This window comes from Sinohyriopsis cumingii, chromosome 7 (assembly GCF_028554795.1).
Source record: "Sinohyriopsis cumingii isolate HCF-2022 chromosome 7, ASM2855479v2, whole genome shotgun sequence".
NCBI classification, from domain to species: domain Eukaryota; kingdom Metazoa; phylum Mollusca; class Bivalvia; order Unionida; family Unionidae; genus Sinohyriopsis; species Sinohyriopsis cumingii.
This window is the reverse complement of record NC_142967.1, coordinates 58,601,167-58,613,852: the sequence shown is the minus strand read 5'-3', so window position 1 is coordinate 58,613,852 and position 12,686 is coordinate 58,601,167. Positions and strand designations below refer to the sequence as shown.

Here is a 12,686-nt window from a genome sequence, read left to right as displayed (position 1 = left end):
TGACACTTATTTGCTTTTCTTTCAGTGTTGTGATGTTGGTAGATACTTCCGAGTGGGGTGGAGACAGAGTGGGTCTTGGGCAGGTCTGATCTTAGAGAACACGTTTTGTTTATAAAAATTTCTCTTTCTAAAAAATAGTAATAATGCTCCTTGGATATTGTTGGAAATATTTGCCTCTGCTGCAAAGCTAGCCAGACAAATGTCACTGGGAAAAGTACCAAAAGTTCTCCTTCAGATACGTTCCCCGATCACATTAATGTTAGGGATATAAGCCTGCTACCTCTCGAATCCAGCCCTACTAAAAGACGAAAATTTTTCTTTTCGGTCTATCTCATATAGACCAAAGGGCAGTAACTCTTGCCCCTTACCTCCCCTTGCCACCGCCAGGTGTCACTAGATTTTAAGCTTCGCTTGTACTGATAACACGTACATTATACCTCCAAACAATCCAAGCCATCTTAGCATTAAATTGGACCATCCGAAGTTAAATTTGGATTTATTGCGTTGGACAATCATTCTTCTACAGGTTGTATACATTATTTTAACAATTTTTTCAAAATTTAGTGACTCTGTCACCCTTACGGATTTCGTCTACTGAAGACCATGTTGCACACGCTATCGCTGAACTCGTATTGTCAATTAAGAGTTAATGCGACACTGACTAATTTAGCTTACTCCGTTAGTAATGGTTGTGGTATTAGCGAATTAATAACATGCTGAATTGCTCATTTGTGCTTTGTTTTCTTTTCTTGTGTCGTTTCAGTAGAAATGTCAACCAAATGCATGAAATGCAAAAAGTTCAAAGCAAAAGAAGACAACCATGACTCTTGTATTGTATGTACCAAGTGTACATCATCTGCACCATGCAGCGTGTGTAATACTTGGACAGAGCAAATGTGGGCTGATGTAGTCCAGAAGGCAGCAAAAGGGATGGATAGACGGAATAAGTCGAAGAAAGATAGCATTGATGTCCTCAGTATACATCCGAAGACAGCCTCCATTGCAAGTCTTGTGGGGGATGTTGGGGTCCCCCCTCCACCTAAAGTTTGTCGTTTGCAACCGTCAGCCACAGTAACATCAGCGGCAATGGAGGAAAATAATGTTGACAGGGTACAACAGTCCACCTTTGAACAGATGCGTCGTTTGGTCCAGGAAACGACGACGCAGCTATTGACATCAGGCCAGGTATTACCCTTATTTCCCTCGCTCGCTTCCACAGCTTTTTCTGACTCTTTGGGGGAATGTTCCCCCAATTTTAGGCTGCCCAGTGGGCGTAAGTCCCCCCGCATGTCCGAGCATGGCCTTCGGGCCTGTAAGTCAGGACGCATGGGGTTTTTATCGGATCCATTTCATTATACAACCTCTATGTCACTGGCCGTCAAGCTGTCCCAGCATGGGGATCCTATTGCTAAAACGGTCCGACCAAATATGATTTACGGGGATCTTAGTGATAAATCCGTCCGTCAAGCTGTACCGCCGGCAACATACCAATACTATGGCGGAGATTTTAGTGAGAAATCTGTCCGTCCAGCCAGGCCATTGGAGCAGCCGGTACCGGTGATAGCAGGACCGTCGCCAACATTCAGGCCGACCACAAGCCAGACAAACCAGCCGGCAGGGCCATCCGTCCATATGTTCATGGCTTATCCACAAGGGAGAGTTAGTGACAGTGTCAAGGATGACGGAATTGTGTCATCTATAACACCTGGTATGCTCTATCCAGAAATGCAAGCTATTCCAGAACATGACTCGGCACACAGTGAGGGTGAAGAAACTTCTGCAAATCAGCCGTACACAGATCCAACCATGGAACAGACTGAGTTTGGCTTCAAGGCGGCAGTGGAAGAAATTTATAGGGTGTTGGCAACTTCAGAATGCCCTCCACCTCCTACTGCCACTCAAGACTGCAAAGTTAAGGCATCTGTAGATCTTGACGGGGAGGAAGAGACGCTGTCCTTCTGGCTCCTTCCCCATTCGGCAAAACTTAAGGAGATCAATGATCGTCTATCAGGACGAATAGTTGATCCGGGAATGCTAAGGCGTTCTTTTCAGAAAGCCAAGTACCAGCGACGTTCTTGTGTCGCTGGTACAAAACTTGTTCAGATGCCTTCAATACGGATCTTCCAGCCCTGGACAAAAATATGGCAGCAGTTCACATGTCCGCTCCACTGTTTTACAAAGTGGACAAAAATGTGTTCCATGCCACGTCAAAGCTAGTCCAAAACGTAGTCGCTATGTCTTCCGTGTTAGACTTGGCTTCATTAGCCATTTTCCGACTCGCAGAAAAATCCAACAATGACCACACTTGGGAAGCGACGGCCCGGATTGCTAGAGTTATTAACAGGGCAGCTCACCATTCCATGGCTAATGCGTTGACTGCTTCTGCCAACTTAGACCTGATACGACGTGACACATGTCTGTGGTCCACGTCGCTCAAGCCCCATCATACTCTGGCTTTACGGATGACTCTGTTTGGGTCGCCTTTACTCTTTGGAGGAAAAATTGAAGAAGTTCGGAAGCAGGTAGCTCAGGAACTGCCCCTCCAACTCTCCGCCCAACCCTCGCAGGCGTTTAGAAAAAATCCCCTGCCACAGCGGAGGGATGATTGGCGGACCAGGGACAAGGGATCCTTACAATCAAATGTGCAGTATAGATCCCAACCCAATGCCAGGAGACAACAGTCTAATCAAGCTAGGAGGCAACCATACAGAGGCGGTAAGAAACAAAGTTTCTCCGTCTTCAAGCCTCCTAACTCTAAAAGTTGACATACCCTCCCCACCACCCGCGGACAGCCTACCTATGGGCGGCCGCCTCCTGGAATTTCAGGACCACTGGATCACCTTTTTTCCTCAGAATGATTGGGTGATCCAGGTCATTTCGGAGGGGCTTCGGATTTCATTTATCCAACCCCCTCCCCTGTCCTCCTCTCCCCTCTTCACGGACATACCATCCGATCGGGAGAAGGATACCTTTCTACAACAGGAGATATGGTCGCTCGTAGAAAAACGGGCGGTGGAGATTGTGAAAAATCCACAATCGCCGGGGTTTTATTCCAGGCTGTTTCTTTTCCAGAAGGCAAACAGCAAGTTGAGGCCGATCATCAACCTGAGTCGCCTCAACCAATACATTTTACCACCGAAATTCAAGATGGAAACGGTGAGACCAATCCGTCTTTCCATCCAGCAGGACGAGTATGCCGTCAGTCTAGATATGACCGACGCATATTTTCACGTCTCCATCCACCCCGCGTCACAGAAATTTCTCCAATTTGCTTACCGCATTGCGGTTTATCAGTTCCAGGTCCTACCCTTTGGCCTCAACATCAGCCCTTAGGCTTTTACCAAGGTTATGGATTGCATCGTCACCCTGTTCCACTTGACTTTATCTACAGGGACAGCAGTGTACTTGGACAACATCCTCCAGGGTAAGTTCTATTCTGCTCAAAGGCAGAAACGATCTTTTAGCACTTTTAGATCATCTAGGCTTTCTCGTGAACTGGAAAAAGTCCGATCTCCGTCCATCCCAGCGTTTTGTCCATCTGGGTATGGAGTTTCTCACCGATCTGAATCTGTTACGGCTTCCTCGCGCTCGCGTAATCCAGATCGTCGAACTCGTCGAGTTCATTTCCAACAGGACGTGGATTTCAGCGAGAGAATTCTTGCAACTCCTCGGATTATTCAATGCAGCGGTGGACTTGATCCCGCTTGGCCATCTTTTTATGCGTCCCTTACAAATGACGTTACTGGCACAATGGCGCCCCTTTTCAAGTCCTCTCAATCAAGCAATAATGATCATTCCCGAGATACAATCATTCCTGCGTCAGTGGCACAACCCCGGTTGGCTGTCCACGGGGATTACTCTGGAGATGCCCCAAGCAGAGATAACGGTATGTACCGACGCCAGTACCTACAGTTGGGGTGCCCACCTGTTGCCAGACTTCGCTACAGTCAGTGGCACGTGGGAGCCAGAGGAGAGGCCTCTCCACATCAACCTTTTAGAAATGAGGGCTGTCATTAATGCCTTTCATTTCTGGAGGGATCAGCTCTCAGGAAAAACTGTCCTCATTATGTCAGACAACTCTGGTGGTGACTTACCTCCTCAAACAAGGGGGCACCAAATCACCAACCCTGTGCATTCTGATCTGGCAGTTTCTACGTTGGTGCGACAACCTCCACATCAACGTACAAATCAGACACATTCCCGGCAGACTCAATGTCTTGGCCGACACTCTATCCAGGAAAGATCAAGTCATTCACACGGAATGGTCACTCCATCAATCAGTCTTTCTTTGGATTTGCACACTTTGGGGGCGTCTGATGATCAATCGTTTTGCGACAAGGTGGAATCGCAAGTTTCCCATCTTCGTCTCTCTGGTTCTAGACCCAGGGGCTTGGGCCGTGGACGCTCTTTCAATCAGCTGGGAGGGGTTGTGGGCATTCGCTTACCCTCCCACGGTTTTGGTACTGAAAATAATCCAGAGGTTAAGGGGTCAGAACTGTTGGATGATTCTGATTGCCCCTCTCAGATGGAACAAGTCCTGGGTCACGGATCTACTCTATCTAGCGATAGATCTACCCAGGAAGATTCCAACCAGCCCAAATCTTCTCAAACAACCGCGGTCACGGGTGTTCCACCCCTGCCCAGACCGTCTTCTTCTTCACGCTTGGCTCTTGTCCGGACAGCCTTGCGAGACAAACAATTTATACCTTCAATTGTGGAGAGAATCTCAAGAGCAAGAAGGCCCTCCACTCTGAAGGCTTACGAGGGAAAGTGGCGTGTTTTCAGGGACTGGTGCCATATCAATAACATCGTCCCTTTGAGTGTCTCAATCCCTCAACTGGCCGACTTTTTTCTCTGGCTTTTCGAGGAGAAACAGTTGGCCCTAATTACTATCAAAGGCTACCGCTCCATGATATCAGACACATTTCGCCATCATGGTAGATGTGATATTGGGCATAACAAAGATCTATCAGATCTTTTAGCCAATTCTGATTTCAATCGACCAAAATTCCTCACCCTGTTTCCAAAATAGAATCTGTACTGGGTTTTAACATGGCTCAATTCAGACAAATTTGAACCTTTAGCCCACACTTCGTTAAAGCTACTATCATACAAAACATGTTTCTTGATAGCCTTAGCTTCAGCATGCATGGTGAGTGAGTTACATGCCCTTTCCAGTGACCTGAACTTTCTTCAGTTCAGATCAGATGGTTCAGTGGTCCTCCTGCGCAACCAGGCTTTGTAGCCAAAAATAGGTTACCATCCATTGGCAATCAAAGAATCGTCATTCGCTCGCTCTCTTCCATAGATAAGTCAAGAGCAACAGCCATGCAAGATCCTGTTTGTGCACTCAAGCACTATTTAAAATGCACAGGGGCGTGTCGGGACAGACGTAATCACCTCTTTCTTCCGGCCAAAGCTGGTAAATGGGATATCACCCCTCAACCCCTTGCTTCATGGCTGAAGTGGGTTATACACTCAGCGTACTCTGAGGTCTCACAAGATCAGAGTTGCCTCATGAAGATTACAGCTCATGAGATTAGAGCAATCTCAGCGAGCCTTGCATTCAAACGAAATGTTTAGATCCGAGATATAATAGAAGCTGTTGGCTGGCATGCGGAGTCAACCTTCTCCAGTTTTCATCTCAGAGATTTGGCTTTGCAGAGGCAAACCTTGAATCAGGTAGGTCCGGTGTCGGCAGCCCAGATGACCACCAGACCCATTTAAAACAATCAGCACAGCCTATCAGCTTCCCTGGATTCGCCAGTGAAATTTGGTAGGTAAGAAGATTTCAATAACTATCTTCTTAACTGTATATAGTGATCACATATCACAGGACCCTAGGCTGTGTTGCTGATGAAATTAGGAGAACGGGTTATCTTTCAAATGGGGAATCCAGCCATCAGTCCCTAGAAGGTACCCGGGGTGGAGGTAGGATGCTCAGCATTCCCTCCTGCTATTACCTATTCTCCTAACGTTAATGTGATCGGGGAACGTATTTGAAGGAGAAAGCAGATTTTTTGTAAATTATGTTTCTCCAAGAATACTTATCCGATCACATTTTTACTTAAAAACCCTCCCAACCACCCCGCTATGTGAGCATCCTCGCATAATATATATCGCTCAGCTTAAAAAAACTAGTGACACCTGGCGGTGGCAAAGGGAGGTAAGGGGCAAGAGTTATTGCCCTTTGGTCTGTATGAGATAGACAGAAAAGACGAATTTTTGTCTTTTAGTAGGGCTGGATTCGAGATGTAGCAGGCTTATATCCCTAACGTTAATGTGATTGGGTAAGTATTCTCGGAGAAACATAATTTACTAAAAATTTGCTTTCTACATGCTTAGATATGAGATTTTAATGACCGCAGAGAAGTTTACATTTTTCCTTCACAATTCAGTTCAATTTCAGGGGGAAAAAATCAGAGATTTAATACTGAGGGAAATTTGTTCAGGCTGTTAATTGAGGTCCTGCATATGGATCATTCATTTGGTATTGGCCTCAGTGAAGCCATTATTATTGTACTAGACTGCAGTTTAAAAAAAAACTGAAACAGAATCTTGATCTATAATGATGATTCTTGTTAGGTTTTATTATTGCCAATTTATAACGTCATCTTTAATTATCATGCAGTTACACTGAGATTCAAAATAACAAGTGGTTTCATTTAGCTTAAAGTTAGATGACTAAGTTGTAAATAATACTTTCTTCCCCATTTACAAGTCATGAAACAGTACCTTACTTCCAAGATTTGTAACATGGGCATTATTTATGATACAGCAAAGGGGGTGGTATTCTGAAAAGAGAAAATCTATTGTTTAATTATACAAAAAATTTTGAATTTCTATTTGCATTAAAATGCACAGTGGTAAAAAAAATGATCTTTGATACACAATTTTATTCAGGTTAAAAATGGCTGGTTTTGGAACCGGAGTTGTTGCTTGGATTTTAGACTTCTCTGCATTAGATGTAAATCAGACTGGTCTGAATTGCATACAAATGAACCTTTGCAGAAAGTAGGGTAGGTGTCAGATTTGGAGTGAAGTGAATCCAGGACACAAATTATTGTGCCCAGTACACCACAACAAAAATCCAATTTTCACGCTTTTGCCTATGTGTGGCTGAGATACCAGTCCAAAATAGTGTCTCTTAAACCCCTAAGCATCCTGTGACATGAAAGTCTCTAAGACACACATGCTTGCCATTTTAGGTGAAAATGAAAAGACATTCCTGGGTGTAATATGTTAAGTGGATACAGTTTACATTTGAAATTGAAATAATATATCTTGAGACGGTATATTAATGTAGGTATTGAATAGTTGTACAAACTCAAATATTGCAGATTAAGAAGACAATGTAAATGGCAGTCTTATATAGGAAATGAATTAACAAAACTATGTTGATGAATTAAGTGAATTATGATTCTTTTTCTTGATTTAATCAAGACAAGATTTCTGTAAAACATCCTGCCAGGTTGAGTTGAGTATCAGCTGATAGAGACCAAGTTTTCTGGGGCTACCTTCTGGTTTGCTTTTTCAAGTCCCGCAGAGATTTATAGAACCATTGATATGGAGAAGATGATGATAAAATCTTTTGAAACCATTGTGGACATTCATTTCTATTATTGTATCTTATAGGAAGAAAATCTAATTTGTCCTAAGATAAATGGGTATATCTGAAGAATGCCTTGAATGATACCAGACTTTTTGCTGGTCTGGCAGTGAGTTAAGGTAAAAGCTCTTGACTTTGGTTTTTAGTGTATATGTGAGTATATATTGTTACAACTCTAGGTCTTAAAATGTGTAACAGTGAGAAGTGAAGTCACCAATTTAACTATAGTCAGCAAGTTATTTATTTCATACAAAATTTATCCCAACGAGGATTTTGAGGTACAGGTTAGAGAGTCATTTATCACCAGGCTGAAAACTCATTTCTTTTGTAATTTTGTCATACCTAATTTAATTTTTGACTGAGTAGGGTGAAGATTAGTTCATGCTACTTCAAATGTACAAAGAATCTGACATAGAAGATATTTCCATAAGAATGGAAAGTCTTGCAGAAATCTTTATAAAAAAGTTTGTTGCACAAATGTATAAAAAAAAAAGCACAGAATAAGATTTTCACAAGGCTAATAAGGAAGGAAGTATTGCATAAAATCATCTGCTGTGTGAGAAGGGAATGATATATGAAATGAAGAAGCTTCTGTACTGGTTTACAACAAAAAAACTAAAAGTAACTAACGTACATGTTTTAAGGCAATAGAAAAGTGATTTGGCTGCACAAATGTCAACTTATCAAATTGTCATCTTCTGTACTTATTTTGAAGAATTTCTCTTTCAGTTGTGTGAGCTATTGAATCAGACAGAAATAAGGTACAAGACAAAGAGGCTTCCCACAGGGGATTATAGCTGGCTCTGGAGGTCAAATGGAAAAGAGAGGATTCTGCCCTTACTAGTGGAAAGAAAAAGGGCAGGTAAGATCTAATCTTCATAGCACCTTGATGCATTTAATTCTTGTTACCATGATCCAGTTCGTACTGGTAATGTCATCGTAAGGAATATATAGCTGTATTAAACTCCAGATTGTGGTTTGTTGAAACCTACATGATTACAGAGTTCACGTTCACTTTGGTTTCTTAATACCACGTTTGAAATAAGTGCTTGATATTTCTGCTGAAGACATTTTCTATTGTTATTTGTCAGATTTGTATGTTGCGAGGAGAAATCAGGGCTGCACAAGTATATTTTTCACTCACTTGTCTAAGTTGTCCTCGTGGCTGAGGAAATAGTGCACTGTTATATGATCTTCTCTTCTCACATTTCTGCCATGTGATATAAAAAAGATTGCAAAATAAATTAATTGTAATGAAAGTTAATGGGAACACTTTTGTTAGTTATCATCACTTACTACCTACAGTTTTAATTTAATTAACAGTCACCTGAGACACAACTAAGCTGCAGCTGAATTTGACTGGTCTGAGTCTGTTTTATACACTAAATGTTTTTGATTGTAAATATTTGTTAATATATAAGCTATTTTAAATATATGAATACTTCTTATCTGTTGCTGTTGATCGATCATGTACATGTCCTGTGGTGTTCTTCCAATTTTTTTACATTTGTTCTCAAAAAGATAAAGTGTTAATATTAGTAACCCTGCCAAAAGATTCAGAGAGCAATCCTGCCTTCTTCTGTCCTGCCAAAACAGCCAAACAGGTTTTCTTTCTGAACCAGAGTTGCTGAAGTGTGTGCAAAGCCACAGGCAATTGTCTGAAAGATACATTGCTCTGAACAAGAGGTAGGCAGAATTACTTGGGTAAGGAAACCCATTGTAATTCAAGCCTATGAGTGAAAATGACAAGAGTTCTTGCCCTTTGTCTTTTGAAATAGGAAAAGAAAATTTTCATCTTTTAGTAGGGCGGGATTTGCAGGTAGCAGGCTAATATTCCTTATGTCATTGGGTAAGTATTCTTGGAGAAACATAATTTACTTAAGAATGTGCTTTCTTCAAGTTGTGTGAGTGCAAACTCACCTCTCATTTAAAAGTTCCGTATCACAAGTAAAAAACTTCATCTTTGGCTTTTTGGAGAGTTCTGATCACAATTGCAGCTACTATTCCATATTTTTCAGATATATTTGCCATCTTGGAAGGGAAGATATAGGTCCGAGAAAGACCTTTCTGACCTTCATTCTATTTTAAGCTTGTTGCAGCTGCCCATTGCCTGAAATGGAACCCACTATGGGTTCAAACAAAGCACCCACTGTTTAGAAGCATGCTGATTCCCCCTGTTAACCCTATCACACATGACCCTAAGCTGCTGTACATATATCAGTAGACCAGAGACAGGCTCAACTCCAAGATAAGAGTATGTAGGACCTCCTCCTTTTATCTGCCCTCCTGGCTTACTATAGATGTTTCCAGTTCTTCTTAGTTACCTCCCCCTGTCTACTGTGTGTCACTACATGCCTGCCATTAAGTTAACGATTATAGGTACTTGCTCAACATATGCCTGAAACGAGAAATACTAAAACGAGATAAGCCACAAACACTTTCATGTTCCTTACTTCTATACATCAACTTTATTTCCATATAAGTCTTTGAATATGCATTCATAAACACTAGAGTAAACATTTACATAAAAAATATCACTAATAAATCATGTAAAAATACATTATTCAGGACACTCATTTCCACAAACTGAAGATCCTTATTCATGATAAATTATCACACAGGAAATATGAACAATTACTGTCTGATTTATTTAAATGTAGTCTAGAAACAAAGACCAGCGACCTCCCGCATCCGAGATGGATGCTCTAACCATCGGCCACTGGAGTGGTCTTTAATACATGTAAACAGACACTCATACACATGTATGTGACTGGGTGGGACATCATGCTACATGTCTGGGGAATGATGTCCCAGTGCTAGACGTCACTATAAACTGCCACACAGCAGACATTGTAGCAGTATGGCTATAAATTATTAAAGCTACTTTAAAAACCCAAAAGACACACATATACACTATTTTCTTCACTTATTTGATAATATTTCATTTGGTTATCATTTAAATGATCTATTTTCTGTTACCACCAATCTCCTAAAATATAATTTAAAGAAAATAATAAATTAAAAGACAAATAGTACTTTAACAATCGACTATATTAACACCTTTGTAATTGTTTAAAAATACCAATGAACTTGATCCATCTGATTCTGGATGTTTATTATTAGGCTTCTGTTAGTGTAATTGAGCCATTCATTGATTTATTTTGTATGTTATCCATTTAAGGGGTGTTGACAAAGTTCAATGGAGCCTCAATATCAACTGTATATACATGGTGATAGGAATATAATTTTTTTTTTGGTATAATTTAGTTTCTGTTACAATTTCTAGCTCATTTACTTAGCTGTTTCATCTTGTTTAGCTAAATTTGGCTTCAAATAGCTTTTGTTTTCCAAATTATGGATATATTTTAAAACCTTTTCCCCATCTTCAATCCAATTTGCCCTAGGTCTATCTTTGATTGCTTCCATTATTTTGCACAGCTTTTCACTAACTGGCTCTTTTCATTTTTAATTCATGTAGTTTATTTATAGTTTTCCTCTTGTAAAATAGCAATCTCATCTATAATTTGATCTTCCTGTTGTTTATAAATAGTACAAGAAATATTTTTGCCTCTTATTTCTAACAAAAGCATTTCCAAAAATAATTGATCATTTATGGAGAATTAAATCTAAGAAGCTGTAGTTGGTTCCAAGATGGAATTTGATGTGGGGAGACATATATTTGTTCTAGCACTCTTGAACTTAAAGTCCTTAACAAATTCAAAATCTTTTAACAGAGAATTGATACCTTTCCAGATGTTTTTAAAAAAAATAAAGAGTTAGTTGGTTTGAAGAATGGTCACTTTTATATCCTGGTTATATACAGGCATCATTTATCATTATGAAAAGAATTTCTGTAACTAGGATGAAATCTAACCAATGATTATGACCATAAATGTTTTTAAGTCGAAACCTGTATTTTGAGTTGAATATCTAAAACTATTGGGTTACCATTTTGATCTAATTTTACTCTATGGTAAACTGAAAGTTATTATTTTATAAAATATCTTCTCCCCTTAAATTGCCCCGAGTGGCCGAGTGGTCTAAAGCGCTCACCGTTCCGGATCACTGCCATCTCACCTCTGTCTGCGTGGGTTCGAGTCCAAGGCTCGGCTAGCATGGGTACGTGGGAAAGCCTGCCAGTAGCTTCTCGTGGGTCGGTGGTTCTTCCCTGGGTTTTCCAGGGTTCTTCCTCCACCAGTTATACTGGCCGCCATGTATAGCCTATCTAGTGCTGAAAAATGGCATTAAACCCTAGAACAAAAAATCCCCTTAAATTGGATGTAAAAGAATTGAAAATACATCCAAAACTCAAAGATGATCTAATATACGTCTCCCATCATTTTTTGGGTCCCCTAACCCGTGGCAATTTATGGAAGCAATTGTCAGTGAGTTATTCATTGACCTTGTTATAAAATTCTTGACATTTGACACTGATGAGTACATATTTCTAGTATTTCTAGAGACTCTTATCAAAAAGTGCAATAGTGAACATTGGATTTGTTTTGATGCAAGGACAATGAGAGCAACAGGTGATGTAAACAAAAATCGTCAAAGTTTATTTAAAAAATCTTGAACAATCAAAATGATCTAGTCAGTGTATTCTGCTTCATTATTGTTCACTTGATATTTGTAGTCAAATTGTTGTCTTTAGCTTACCAATGCATACTTCCCCTTGAATGTATTAGGATCAGTTTTAATAATTCTTGATCCTCCTCATGGAAGTGGATTTTACATGTTCTCCAATCCAGCAGTAAGTCTTTAGATGATTTAGAGTTACAAAAGCAGACTGGTTTTCTGCCTGTCTTTGTAAGTAGGAAAGCTAGAATGAAATACACAAGAAAGACTCCCCAAAAATAGGTAAGTTATGGAAAATCTTTATAATTTAGCAGGGTTGACGAGAGGTATCTTCCTTGTAAAGATAGAAAGAATGATAAACAGGATTTAAATAGTTATTTGCCAGGTGTGTGTGTGTGTGTGATTGGATTTTTAATGTAGCTTTAAAAAAAATTCAGTCATATTGGTATTGTCTGCAGTGTGGCAGTTTATAGTCTATCACTGGGGCATCATGGCACAGGCA

The 12,686-nt window shown here is 40.5% G+C and overlaps 1 protein-coding gene across 1 annotated transcript in view; it reads left to right on the top strand.

Annotated features, from left to right (window-relative positions):
* The window catches only part of LOC149795333 (uncharacterized), a 56,992-nt gene that overhangs the window by 34,848 nt on the left and 9,458 nt on the right, over positions 1-12,686 (top strand). Inside the window, exons 7-8 of the mRNA XM_089965102.1 lie at positions 26-83; positions 8,339-8,471. Of these exons, the coding sequence (XP_089821228.1) occupies positions 26-83; positions 8,339-8,471 (191 nt within the window). The remainder of the gene's footprint in view (positions 1-25; positions 84-8,338; positions 8,472-12,686) is intronic.